General features: G+C 39.3%; 1 protein-coding gene across 19 annotated transcripts in view; it reads right to left on the bottom strand.

The window, feature by feature from the left end:
* ITSN2 (intersectin 2) overlaps positions 1 to 15078 on the bottom strand; it is a 145580-nt gene that overhangs the window by 54751 nt on the left and 75751 nt on the right. For all 19 annotated transcript variants that reach the window (XM_021088350.2, XM_021088358.2, XM_085019733.1 and 16 more), the window contains 4 exons: positions 13100 to 13236; positions 9427 to 9563; positions 7560 to 7657; positions 165 to 337 (listed from right to left, as the gene is read on the bottom strand). In XM_021088350.2, coding sequence (XP_020944009.1) covers positions 165 to 337; positions 7560 to 7657; positions 9427 to 9563; positions 13100 to 13236 — 545 coding nt within the window. The remainder of the gene's footprint in view (positions 1 to 164; positions 338 to 7559; positions 7658 to 9426; positions 9564 to 13099; positions 13237 to 15078) is intronic.

Here is a 15078-nt window from a genome sequence, read left to right as displayed (position 1 = left end):
TGCTGCAGGTGTGGCCCTAAAAAGCAAAAAAAAAAAAAAAAAAAAAAATAGAGGTACTGTTTGAGAGTCCAGTACAGATTACAGCAGCAAGTGGACACAAATACATATTAGGCATTCATAAATTAGCAGAGACATACAAACTCCACCGTTAGCTAAAAACTTACTCAGAAGTTGAGGTAGTAGATAAAGATACTGTAGGAGGAAGTAAGGCCTTCTTGGGAGACACAGATTTTTCATTTGATGTCATTTTTTCTACATAGTTGCATGGAAACCAGCCAAAATTTCCTTGAAAACTACCATAAAGCCAACCAGGTTCTCCTGTGGTTTTTTCATCAACCTATGGAAACAAAGAGAAGGGTTAACAGTGGTCAGAAAGACACACATTTACAATGGGAAGAGATGCAGACTGTGGTATAGCTGCCTAATTTTCAGAATTAAACCCATCTAATTAAATAGTTAAAGCTTTTTCTACAAATTAATAGGTTGCTATCTCTAATGAATGATAAGAATACCTTTCTAAATTTTAATTTTATTCATGTTAAATACGTAAGAAGAGTTTATAGGAGTTCGCTGGTGGCCTAGCAGCTAAGGACTTACGGCTGTCACTGCTGTGGCTCAGGTTACTGCTGTGGCTCTGGTTGGCCTACGAACTGCGTGTCATGGGTGCAGCCAAAAAGAAAAAGTTTACAAAGACAAATGGAATTCTACATGGCTGGTGACAGAAGACCCTGTGGCTCCCTATGTCTTGATTTCCACTACTACTAATAATTTGTCATTATTAGTTGTTTCTTCTGTATTATTGTTTACATTTCTAAATATATTTATACCACTGTCTCTAGAATTTTTCAGGTTTAGACATTCTTGGCTTTTGGTTATGGAAAACAAAGATTTAACTCTCTTTTACTGCAACCTCTTATTTTACCAATACTGCTACATTATAGCTTCTGGTTAAATTGTATTCAATGTTTATATTATTATGACTATGTAAATAAATATTTCACATCTGAGTCATGCAGTATTCTGCTAATTACATTTCCATTCCTGTTAACTTTCTATTTTCCTACTGTTAGTCATTCTTTGTTTCTTGCTTTGTTTTCTCTGTTCCTATCAAAGTCTTTTTCAGCTCTAAGAGAACTAGAAAGCTTTTTCTGAATACTACCTTCCACTGTAAAACACATCGGGTATTTACAGTTTCATTTTTTCTCTCAGATGTTTCCCTCCTGCAGTCTGACATCCTCTGTCCCCACAGCACCTCTTCCTCTGCTTTTTGGTCCCTTGTCCCTTAAACACTGATGACACTTCAAGTTTCATCACTGGCTTTCTTACTTCATGCTCTACACTTCTAGAACTAGCCCACTCACTCCTCCAGTTTGATCAATTCTTTACACAATAATGAATCTGAAAGCTCTATTTGCAGAACTGACTTCTTTCCAAAGGGAGGACCTGTACTTTTAACTACTTCCCAGGCATCTTCAACTGGATGGCCCCCAGGAACTTCCAACTCAAGTCTAAGATTGAACTTGGTTTCTCCCTTCCTTCCTTGTCTTTTTTAGCACTCCACCCACAGCATATGGAAGTTCCTAGGCCAGGGGTCGAATCAGAGCTGTAACTGCTGCCACTGCCACACCAGGTACGAGTGTGACCTACACCATCGCTCACAGCAATGCAGGAGCCTTAACCCACTGAATAAGGCCAGGGATTGAACCCTCATCCTCATGGATACTAGTCGAGTTCATTACTGCTGAGCCACAATGGGAACTCGAGATTGAATTTTTCTTACCCAATCTATTCCTTCTCCTAAATTCCTTATATCTCTGTTATTTTTACCATCAAAGACTTAGTCATTTTAAATAAAAGAATCTTTGGCTCTTATCTCTTACACTTCCGTATCCAAACTCTGTTCATTTTGCTACTAAAAAGCTCTTCCAATTTTTTTTTCAACCCTATCCTCCTAATCTACCTTTTTTATTTCACACTTAGATTACTGTAATCTTTACTCATCCCTCAAGATTCTGTTAACTGCCCTCAACCTAGGCCAGGGTTATATCATATATACTCTCATAATTGACATTATTATACTGTATTATTCTTTATTTACATATATCAATTTTTCAGATGACCTTTCTAAAACAGAGTTGATGGTGTTATACCTATTGAAATCATGCAGAATTTGTATGGTAAGTGACTTCATATTGATTAAAAATTTTGAAAACAATTTCTGAGGTATAAATAACATATTAAATTTCATGTTTGGAGTTCCCGTCATGGCTTAGCAGAAATGAATCTGACTAGTATCCATGAGGATGCAGGTTCAATCCCTGGCCTTGCTCAGTGGGTTAGTGATCTGGCGTTGCCTTGAGCTGTGGTACATAGGTCACAGATGCGGCTCAGATCTGGCATTGCTATGGCTGTGGCATAGGACAGTGGCTACAGCTCTGATTGGACCCCTAGCCTGGGAACCTCCATATGCCGCAGGTGCAGCCTAAAAAGATAAGAAAAAAAAAATTCATGTTTAAGGTATTAAATGTGTTAAATTTAGAAAGGTCATAGACAATAACTGTGTATCCTGCAGGCTTCCTAAATTCACTTATTAGTTTCAGTAGCTTTTATGGGATATTCTACCCAATCATGTACTTTGTAAACTGTGAAGCCCTAATCAAGTATACAGCACACTCCTTTGAGCCCTTCTTCAATCCAACCGCAGGGAAAATGTTCAATTCTATTCAGTCACGTTACTGCTTCATCCTCAGGGTTTACACAGCACTTGATTTCTCTAAATTGTTAACCTAAACTCATCACGTTATGTTTTGTACTGTTATACACATTTACTTTTTCTTCCTAAACTTTGATGTCATTATTCATTTTTACATAGCCTCAGAAACTTGACAAAAGTTAACCTAAATGGACTATTCTAAATTAGATAAACGACAGACCCAAAGCTTAATTAAGAACAAATGGATTTATTATCAGGGCAACCTCATTTGTGTTTTTGGTAAATAATTCTCATTTTAATGCTATATGTCTGGCATTAAACATATGCAGCATTTATCACATCATGAATGCGACATTTAGAAAATCCCTCAATCTAAGCTGCTGTGGTTAAACTATGCAGAAAATATCGTAACTATGTAATTACCATAAAATGGTATTCTAAAATAGAACAAAAGGAACCATTGATACAATATTACCCTGCAGATCTAGTTAGGACTAGTTTAAAATAGCTAAGCTGGGCGTTTCCGTTGTGGCTCAGTGGTTAACGAATCCGACTAGGAACCATGAGGTTGCCGGTTTAATTCCTGGCCTTGCTCAGTGGGTTAAGGATCTGGTGTTGCTGTGAGCTGTAGTGTAGGTTGCAGACGTAGCTTGCAGACGTAGCTTGGATCCTGTGTTGCTGTGGCTCTGGCGCAGGCCGCAGCTACAGCTCTGATTAGACCCCTAGCCTGGGAACCTCCATATGCCGCAAGAGTGGCCCAAGAAATGGCAGAAAGACAATAAATAAATAAATAAATAAATACATACATACATACATAAATAAATACATAAATACATACATAAATACATAAATAAATAAATAAACCCAGCTAAGCCAGAGGACTAAAATGAAGGCAAGAACACAAAAAACCCTGAGCAATAATGCAACCTAAACCTGATTTAAATATTTGGTCTCCAGGCAAGGAATCACTGAAAGGCATGAAGAGTACAGCATTTAAACACTAACTTCCTCCTTTTCCTACACATTTTTAAAAGCATAATTTCTTTAATACTATTTCCTAACATTTTCAACCACATGAAGAAGAAAAGGCCCAATCATTTATTCTTTTTTTTTGTCTTTTGAGGGCCACATCTTTGGTATAAGGAGGTTCCCAGGCCAGGGCTCCAATCAGAGTCACAGCTCTGGCCTACACCACAGCCACAGCAACGTGGGATCCTCCGAGCCACATCTGTGACCTCCACCACAGCTCACGGCAACGCTGGATCCTTAACCCACTGAGCAAAGCCAGGGATCGAACCTGAATCCTCATGGATACTAGCTGGGTTTGTTTATGCTGAGCCACAATGAGAACTCCTCATTTCATTTACTCTTCAGAATTAGACGAAATTTTCTTTTTCTTTTTTCTTTTCTTTCTTTTTTTTTTTTTTTTTTTGTCTTTTGTTTTTTTAGGGACGCATCTGTGGCACATGGAGGTTCCTAGGCCAGGGGTCTAATCGGAGTTGTTGCTGCTTGCCTATGCCAGAGCCACAGCAACGCCAGATCTGAGCAGCATCTGCGACTTACACCACGGCTCACAGCAATGCCAGAGCTTAACCCACTGAGCAAGGCCAGGGATCGAACCCGCAACCTCATGGTTCCTGGTCGGATTCATTTCTGCTGAGCCACAACAGGAACTCCAAAATTTTCTTTATAAGGGGTCAATTTTAATCAATTTCATATCCGTCATCTATAATCCTAATTTTAGTTGTCAATTTTCATAGAGAATTAAACTAGAAAATTTTACATAAATTCTCACAGCCTAGGGAAACTGTTATTCCAAAAATAGTTTTAACAGAGAGTTCCTTTGGGGCACAGCAGGTTAAGGATCTGGCATTGTCACTGCAAAGACTTGGGTTATGGCTGTGGCACAAGTTTGATCCCTGGCCTGAAAACTTCCACATGACACGGGAGCGGTCAAAAAAAACCCCAAAAAACAGCAGTAGCAGATAACGACAGCAAAACAAGTTGTCATGAAAAATGTTGCCAGGGTTCAGTGGAATTTCTAATCTTTTCCACTTTCAATCAAACTTCCCCGACACTGTCATTCATTAAGCTGATCAGATCTTGACTCGTCTCTTACCAAGAATACAAGCCCTTGGGTTCCATCTCACCTTCTACCTCAGCAAAACTCATGACCCAACCATCATTTCATCCAGCCCTCGGGTTCCATCTCACCTTCTACCTCAGCAAAACTCATGACCCAACCATCCTTTCATCCGGCCCTCCAATCACAATGGAAAAGGTATCCAGTCCTTCTACTACTTGGCCTTCCTGGGCTCTAGGGTTCCAAGCCCTCAGGTTATCAAGAGGTTATCCTCCCTCCGTCCATTGGTTAGAACAGAGAGGTGTGACAAGGAGGCATGAGGTGCCTTCCAAGAGCTCTGTGTTCTGTATGTTGACCTAAGAGGTGGCTTCCAAGACATTGATATATGTGTGTATAAGTTATTTGGGCTGTACACTTATCGTTGTACACTTTACTAAATGTAAATTAGTTTAATTAGAAAAAACATTTCCCCCCTCTCTTAGGGATTTACTCTTCTTGCTATCATTAACTCTTTTCTTCTTTGTAGGTCCTTTCTATTGTTACCTAAACTTGCTCAAACTTCTGCCAAGTTAAAAAAACAAAAAAATCAGAACAACTTCCCTCAATCCACATTCCTCATTATTTACCACCTTTTCTCCCATTCCCCTTTCAAAAGCCAAGCTCCTTCAAAGAGTTTTATATATTCATTGTCTCTTCTCCCTTCTAACTTGTTCCTCAACTCACTGAAATCTGGCTTCTTCCCCACCCGCTGCTCCATTCAACTAATATTCTTCTCCTCAAGGTGCACAGTAACTGTTCTGTTGCCAATCTAATGATTATTTTTTTAGTATGCTCTTATTTTACATGTCGACCATTCTTCTCAAGTTTCCATGACATTAAATTCTCCTGTTTTTTTCCTACCTCTAGTCATTCTTTTTAAGGCACCCCTTTCTCTAACAATCCCTTCAGTGTCCATGTTTCTCAGGGGCGGCATCCTCAACCATCTTCCCCTTTCTTCTTTTTCTTCTTTTTTTAAAATAAAGTTGACTTACAATGTTGTGCCAATTTCTGTTGTACATCAAAGTAATTCAGTTATATATATATGTGTGTGTGTGTGTGTGTGTGTACATATATACACACACACACACACATCCTTTTTTAAAAATATTATTTTCCATCATGGTCTATTCCAGGAGATTGATACCATTTCCTGTGCTACACAGTAACAGCAGGACTTGACTGTCGATTCATTCTAAATGTAACAGCCCCTTTTCTTTATACTCCCATGGATGAGCTCCACTATAGCCATGTCTTCAATTACCATCGTAACACTGATGGCATCCAAACTGGCCTCCTCTGATCTCTGCCTAAGATCTCTCTAGATATCAAACTAGAAACTTGAACCTCATCCCAAACTGAACTCATTATATTTCCCACTTTAATTTCCTCCTTCTAATCTTCCTCTCTCAGCAAATGACACCATAATCAATCAAGCTGTCCAAATCAGGTATCTGATAGTAACTCATGAGTCATTCTGTAAAGAATTTGAAGAGAACCAAGCACTCAAGCAACTCCAGCTAACTTTATGTTGCTGCTGTCACTGCCACCAGTGACTCTCTGACCATGTGACAGGTCTGTTCTAAAGCTGGTAGCTGTCTATATGCCTTTCTTACCTCTACTTTTTTAGGATGTCTAGCTTTCTCTCAAACTAAAAATTCATTGAGAGCAGAGACTTGTATCTTGTTCACTATATCCCTAGTCTAGCATAGCCCTTAACAAGTATTTTGCTGAAAGAGTAAGATAAGAATATCTTTTAAGATATAACCAAAAATCTAAGTAGGCTCTTGACCAAACATGCCCAGAGACAGGTTGCATTTCTTCATCTTGGACACTACCTCATCATCCCCAACTAGCAGAGGAGGAACGGCAGGACCAGCAGACGGTGAAGCCAAGCTGCCTATAAAACAGACCTCTCAGCTGAGGAGCATATGGCATTGTCACCATGGCAATGGCAACAGAAGGAATGCGTGGTTGGGGATTACCTTGGGTGTTTGAATAGATGGTTCTGGTAAATCCTATTTCCAAGTATTATTCAACATTTGCTACTGCTCTCATAAAATACACCAAACTCGTGACAGTGCAGGGAAAAAAGAAAACAGACACTGGCTAGGTATTCTAGGTAATATTACCTTTATTTACTAAGAAGAAAACTGAAGCCAGGACTAAAATCCAAGCTGGTATGCTTCTAAAGCGTGTATTCTTTCCAATATAACCCAACAGCTCTATCAAATGTTATCCTTGCATCTTTTCTTATTCATCTCTTTTACATGGTTTACACAGTAAAACCCTTTTTGTTTCAAAGAACAGGGTCTGCATCTAGTTAGAGCTACAGCACCTAACCCCTTCAACTCTTGGAATGGTTGCTGAAAATAATCCACTTCCTCAAATTTCATTGGCAGCTTCTGAAAATAACAAAATCGGTTCCACCTTTTACGACATAAAGCAGTATGGCTTTGTGGAAAGAACCCTGGATTTGGAGATCACCTGGCAGTGCGCTGCTGACAGTTACCACTGTGCAAGTCTTCCTAACCTAGACTAGGGTGGCGAGGGTAACTGTCCCGTGCAGCTCTGCAGTGTGTTGTAAGAACCAAATGAGGTAACGTTCACGATCTGTTTTTAAAATGGTGAATCATTATATCAATTTATGCTCAATAGTATTATATAGAGTAATATAGTACATTGCATTCAGCCTACTCACGAGAAAAAAAAGACTTTGTTTCCTACCTGTATTATATCCCCAGAGTTAAAACTCATTTCATCATGGCTCCTTGCTTCAAATCGATACAATGCCTTATAATTCACCAGAGCACCAGCTGGCTCACCTATAAAGAATATAATTGTCATTATTTGTTCCTTTCATGTATACACATCTTTGCCATAACTTAATAAAGAGCTCAAAAAGAAAAAAAAAATTGGGAGTTCCTTGGTTAAGGATCCAGCCCTATCATTGCTGCAGCTCTGGTTACTTCTATGCTGAGGGTTCGATTCCTGCCCTAGAACTTCTGGATGCCACAGGCACAGCCACAGAGAAGACAACCAAGCTTCGAACAGGATAACAGAAATCTATTTGATATAGGTTTTTAGTACTTAAATATCCTCAAGAGCCACAGAATCAATATAAAACACACAAGGATATTCCTCTTAAGGAAAGTAGGAGGGAGTGAAATAAAGAGAAGCGCATGGATAAGGGACGGGGTGGGAGTGGTGACTGCTGCGCCCGGAGGCTAAGCCGCACGAGCTCAATTGATCTGTGGAGGTCAGAATATCACAGGGGAAATAAGAGAGGTCACCGTTGAGAAGATTAGTCAGTAAACAGGGTTGACTGAAAGAAAATCTACAGATTTATCAGTAAAGTTCTTAAAAAAAAAAGAAGAGTTTTAAGTATACTAGGCTTAATAAAGATATTTTACTCTGCTCATTTATAGAATAAATGCTTTAACTTATGAAATTTTCGAAGTTCCTGTTATGGCTCAGTGGTTAACGAATCCGATTAGGAACCATGAGGTTGTGGGTTCGATCCCTGGCCTCGCTTAGTGGGTTAAGGATCTGGCATTGCCGTGAGCTGTGGTGTGGGTCACAGATGCAGCTTGGATCCCGAGTTGCTGTGGCTCTGGTGTAGGCTGGCAACTACAGCTCCCATTAGACTCCTAGCCTGGGAACCTCCATATGCCGCAGGAGCAGCCCTAGAAAAGTCAAAAAGACAGAAAAAAAAAGTGAAATTTTCAACACATTGTATCACTGATAAGGATTCAGAGGTTTGAGTATCCAGGAGAGATAACAATAATAAAGTATTTTAGAAGTGGACTTTCAAAAAACAAAGTCCATCTTCCAAGAAATTTCAATGTGCAGAAACTTAAAATTTTACCGTTGCTTCATTAAAATACACGGTTTGGTTACACTGGTGGAATGAAATATTTTAAACTACTTAAATACTTCAGTTATGAAAACTGTCACGGTTTATTCATAGTTAGTAATGACTATCTCCTTTTCTTTATGTTGTTTTAAGATTTCTACCCTCAGTCTGTTTGTTTTTTGTTTTTCCAGCTACACCCGAGGGATCAAATCGGTGCCACAGTAGCAATCTGAGCCACTACAGTGACAACACCAGACACTAGCCTGCCAAAGCACATGGGAATTCCTCCCTCAGTTTGTTTTAATAAGCCTACACCACTTCTCATCCATGTTTAATTTAGAAAAAGATCTTTCTGACTCTAAGGATTAGCATTTTATTTTTCTCTTTTTTTCTGGTCTCATCAGAATCTTTGTTTTTTGTTTTGCTTTTTGGGACTGTACCTGTGGCATATGGAAGTTCACAGGCTAGGGGTCTAATCGGAGCTACAGCCGCTGGCCTACGCCACAGCCACAGGCACAGTGGATCAAAGCCACATCTGCAACCTACATTATAGCTCACGGCAACGCCAGATCCTTAACCCACTGAGCAAGGCCAGGGATCCCGTGGATACCGGTCAGATTCGTTTCCACTGCATGATGTAGAAACTCCCAGAATCTTTTTTTTTTTTTTTTTTTTTTTTTTTTGCTTTTGTTGCTGTTTCAGAAAAATCACATCAATTATTTTTATCCTTATCCTTACATTGTTTTTCCTCAGCTTTTCGTTCCTCTTCTTTAACTTTTTCTTGTGTTTTTTCTTCTTGGAGACGCTTTTGTTTTTCTTCTTCCTCCTTTCTAAGATTTTCTTTCCATAAGTTTTCTTTTCCTTGTTTTGCTTTCCTTTACATGAAAGAAAAAGAGTTTGCACAACATCCTAAATTTTATTTTACATAAAATAAAAATACAACAGAAGATCCTGTTCCTGAAAAACTGAGGAAGAATTACATATTTCTTATATATTTAAATATAATTTTATATAATTATATACTTATTTAGCAAAGAGATATTTGTAGGTGGTGTGGAGAAACTGTGGAGATCAGGGCAGAAGAAAAAAACCAATTAATCAAAAGAGAAACTTTGGACAAAGAGATAAGCTGGAGAGTATGACTAACAATTTCTCACACTTTCAAATTTCTTCCTGCCAGCCAAACTCCCAAATTTAAGAAAAAAAGGGGAAAAAAACTGAAATAGAACTATACAGGGAAAAAAAATCTAAAAATTATGTCTAAATTTTCTTCCCAGATTCAATATAAAACACACAAGGATATTCCTCTTAAGGAAAGTAGGAGGGAGTGAAATAAAGAGAAGCGCATGGATAAGGGACGGGGTGGGAGTGGTGACTGCTGCGCCTTGCTGAGGGAGGCTAAGCCGCACGAGCTCAATTGATCTGTGGAGGTCAGAATATCACAGGGGGTCAAGATAATCTATGATCAGCTTCGTTGTTTTAGAATTTAGGCTCATCACAGTTCTTGCATATACTGTGTGTGTGTTATACTTAAGAGATCTGTTTCATTGCATATACTTTTAATCTTATTTATCTCAGCTCTTATTGGAGGCAGAGCTGTCACCACTAAATGTAGCACTTCTTCAAGCCTCAAGACACATTATTGGGGAGTTCCTGTCGTGGCTCAGTGGTTAACGAATCCGACTAGGAACCATGAGGTTGCGGGTTCGATCCCTTGCCTTGCTCAGTGGGTTAAGGATCTAGCATTGCTGTGAGCTATGGTGTAGCTTGCAGACGTGGCTCGGATCCTGTGTTGCTGTGGCTCTGGTGTAGGCTGGCAGCTACAGCTCCAATTAGACCCCTAGCCTGGGAACCTCCATATGCCGCAGGAACGGCCCTAGAAAAGGCAAAAAGACAAATAAAACAAAACAAAACAAAACAAAAAAAACATATTATCGGGCAGTGGAGATCATGACTGGACGCATCCCTGGGATTTAGGGGCATTTATGCCCCAATGTGGTGAAAGTCTTGGCTAAATTCATAATTCCTGGAGTAATTTGGAAATCCTGGATAAAAATGTAGACCCATTTAGTCATTAACCCTTCTTCCTCATCCCTAAAATGTCATATTCTTCATATTTCTGGTTCATTATCCCACAACAAGTTTCCTTTCAACACTTTATAAATCCTCCTCACCCTACATCACTTTGCAGAGCACTTCCTCTAGCACTTTCTGTGATGACACCCAGCTCTCATTTGATGGGCATGCCTCTCATGCAGTCTGTACTTAGTTGCAACCAATATTCCCTTTCCCAGTTACTCAGTAAATTTCTCTGACATCCTCCTATACCTAGGATGACCCAACCTACCTTTATTTAAATTCCCATAGCCTTATAAATACCACTATCAGAGTTAAGAGAATGTAAGGTTAAATTCTGGTAAAGTCTCTTATGTGTGTTTGTGGATGAGAAACTGATCTAAAGCCAGAATATGCCTCCGAAGTTGAACAAAGGGCAAAGAGGCCACATCTACAATGTGAAAACCTGACCGTTACCAGTAGCTTGGGACAAGAGGGCAACCTACCTGAGTAAATGGCCAAGAAATCAAGATGTAGTACTAAGATTCAACTCTGGACCAGTCCTACAGGTGCTTTTGATCTGATTTCCTCCCTCTACTAAATAAAGTAGGATCATGTGCAAGGATGATGAATCAAATGGAAATGTGTATTCTTAATGTGGTCTGCTAGCATGAAACAAACTGTGAGCAATGATGAAGAGATATCAAGATAACTGCAGGTGCCAACAGAAAGTTCTAACACAATGACTAGCTGTGTAGCCACAGCACACTTGCCTTGTGCAATGTGAAGTGGCACAGGTTAGGGGGCAAATAAAAGCCTTAATTTGTCTTTTTTTTTTGGCTTTTCTAGGGCCGCACCTGCGGCATATGGAGTTTCCCAGGCCAGGAGTTCAACTGGAGCTATAGCCGCCAGCCTACGTCAGATCCACAGCAACTTGGGATCCAAGGCGTATCTGCATCTTCGACCTACACCACAGCCCACAGCATTGCCAGAACCTTAATCCACTGATCGAGGCCAGGATCTAACCCACAACCTCATCATTCCCTGTGGGATTCGTTAACCACTGAGCCATGACAGGAACTCCAGAAAGCCTTAATTTGAACTTCACTATTTCTATGACTATATTATTTTGGTATCACTTGTTAGTGGCTCACAAAAGTGTAAAGAATATTATAGCTATTTGTTTAGCTGTCTAAATGTCCTGCTAGAATTATGAGAAATCTAGGAGCAAAGAGTAACCCAGAGTCTACCTGCATCACAGCCAACAGCGACCACTCAATAAAAATGTGTCTTATTGGAGTTCCCATCGTGGCTCAGTGGAAACAAATCCTACTAGTATCCATGAGGACATAGGTTTGATCCCTGGCCTTGCTCTCAGTGGGTTAAGGATCCGGCATTGCTGTGAGCTGTGGTGTAGGTCACAGATGCAGCTCAGATCTGGCATTGCTGTGGCTGTGGCGTAGGACATCAGCTATAGCTCCGATTCAACCCCTAGCCTGGGAACCTCCATATGCTGCCATGGGTATGATCCTAAAGAGCCAAAAAATAAATAAATAAAAGTATCTTCCTTGCTTCCCCCAGTAATTAACAGCTTTTTCATGGACATTACTCATTTACTCTTCTTCAAGGCAATGAAATGTTAGTTTGTTGATATTTGTTAACTAGTTATAATAATTTCTGACACTAGAGATCTTGGGGAAATAGGGAAACATTAGAAATAGGATCTTACTGATAAAAAAAAAATCGTGTGAAGTCTCTAAATGAATGGTTCTACACTTCAGATACCACAGCTGTCTCACTTCTCCTGGCTATAAATGTAGGCAGGTGATATATTTCAGCTACATACAAAGAGAACTACATCAACATGGCATCTCTAGACCCAGCATTATACTTTATAAAACCAAGTACTTAGTTTTTATGATTTTGCAACAAACAGTATTATGTAGAGATAGGAATAATGATTGCTTACTGCCTGTAAAACATTATGCTTGGCTCTTTAGTTTTATTTAATTCTGAGTTACTTATGAGATATTCATTAATATCTCTATTTTTCAGATGGAAATACTGAGGTTCAGAAAGGTAAAGTGAATTAACCAAGGTCATCCAGATAGTAAGTGGCAGATCAAGAATTCTAATCCAGGTCTGACTCCAAAGTCCGTATTTTTTACTAATCGAATATAAAATTGGTTACTGTAAAATCAGTCCCCCAAAGAACTGAACCCCCAAAATTTAGAATCTAATTAACATCTTAGGATAATCATTTTATTCCCCTTATTTTTCATAGTCAAACTAAAGATACGGGCAACACAGAATTCTGATAATAGCAATAATATCATATATTTATCAACTATATTACCTGGTAGCCTCATCTTCTAATTTCTTTTTTTGTATTAGCTCTGATCTTTTTCTTTCAATTTCCTTCAGTTTGTCACGCTTGATCTTATAAAGTTGTTCAAGGGCTAACTGCTGTGTATTGTAGCTTTCTCTCAGTTCCTAAGGAGAAAATAAAAATAAGTCAATATGCCATTGATTTAAATACTTTTGTCTTATGTAAAAATGTGGCATTTGCATTACAAGATAAAACTCCTAAAGCAAATTAAAGTAAAAATATTAAAAGTCTTAAAAAATCTAGATGATTAAAAAAATCTTGAATACAGTAAATATTTAAAGTATGTAGCCACTGAGGACAAATGCATGTAAAAATCATCTACTTTTATTAATTCACTCCTAAGGAACAGAGAATCTTTTACAAGTCAATTCTTTTATTTGGGATTTCATTTTTCTGGACCTTCTTTTCTGTTTTTGTTTTTCTTTGGCCACACCCCAGGCATGCAGAAGTTCTGGGGCCAAAGATTGAACCTGTGCCGCAGCAACCCAAGCCAAAGCAGTGACAATGTTGGATACTTAACTCTTGTTTGCTACAAGAGAACTTCAGTGCTTCATTTTTAATAAAAAAGCAATCCATTAAAAATTCAGGTAAACAATTTGCTTGTTGTAACATCTGAAGAGGAATTTTGTTCAGTTATATTTTTGACATGTAATTTAGTCAAGTTATTTGTGATTTTTATCCAATAAGATATTGAACTGAACACGGAAGCAATTATTAAACAATTTAATAACTATCCAATGTTTATTTAATACATATATCAAATAATATAATTTAATAACTAAAATGGAAAAGATGTCTGCCTAAAATCATGACTAGAATGAGCCAAAATAATGAAAAGTATTCCAAATAGGAATTGAAATAAACAATTGTTTATTGAGCACCTAGTTCTATGTAAAGTGCTATAAAGATTCACAAGGGATCCAAGCCAAGGCTGTCTGATTCCTGTCTGTAATCTTTCCCTCAAAATGTTCACGGTCTCAAAGCAGAGAAAAGTGCCAAGATCTGGGCTATAGATGTGTTTTAGCAGAAACTTGTGATTATCTGTTCAGCGTTTTCTTTCTCTCTTCTTCTAAGACCACCCTCTTCCTTTGCGGAAGCTGATTTACCCCCTAACCCCACTCCCCTTCTATGTGGTTTTGATGAGTCGGTCAAATTCAATGCTCCTCCCACTCCCACTCAAGTATGGTCACTTGACTTGAACAATTACGGCACCTCACTTCCCTGGCCAGAATGATTGCTTCAAAGGCCATGAACGTGACCCAAGCTGGGCCAGAATCCCTTCCTGGGATTCAGATATACTGAAAAGGGGAGAAAGAAGTCTTTTCTTTTTTTTTTTTGGTCTTTTGTTGTTGTTGTTGTTCTTGTTGTTGCTATTTTTTGGGCCGCTCCCGCGGCATATGGAGGTTCCCAGGCTAGGGGTCTAATCGGAGCTGTAGCCACCGGCCTACGCCAGAGCCACAGCAACGCAGGATCCGAGCCGTGTCTGCAACCTACACCACAGCTCACGGCAACGCCGGATCGTTAACCCACTGAGCAAGGGCAGGGACCGAACCCGCAACCTCATGCTTCCTAGTCGGATTCGTTAACCACTGCGCCACGACGGGAACTCCGAGAAGTCTTTTCTTCACTAAGCTCATTAAACAGGGATAAGGTAAAACTGGAGCTGCCCCACTTCCTAGTGAAGCCATCAAGGGTAGGAATGAAGTCAACATAGGAAAGAGAGAAGCAAAGATTAGGCACAGGGGTGGAGAGAGGGGGATTCTGGGGGAACCAAATCCCCAACTTCCAGTGTCTACTGGTTCATTCCCTTCTACTGACCCAGTCAGCGGTCCCAGTACTCTTCCAGTAACCACTCTCTTCAGCTTATCTATTTTCAACTGGGCTTTTTTTTAAATTTGGAATCTACAGAATCCTGAACAAGAGAGCAGAAAAAGGCTGAGATAAGG

Source organism: Sus scrofa, chromosome 3, assembly GCF_054392235.1.
Source record: "Sus scrofa isolate SSC_HxYL_T2T_F1_AM1 chromosome 3, Sscrofa_HxYL_maternal_Yorkshire_Landrace_v2.0, whole genome shotgun sequence".
NCBI classification, from domain to species: domain Eukaryota; kingdom Metazoa; phylum Chordata; class Mammalia; order Artiodactyla; family Suidae; genus Sus; species Sus scrofa.
Note: the sequence above shows the minus strand (reverse complement) of the source record. Positions and strands in the feature narration are given on the sequence as shown.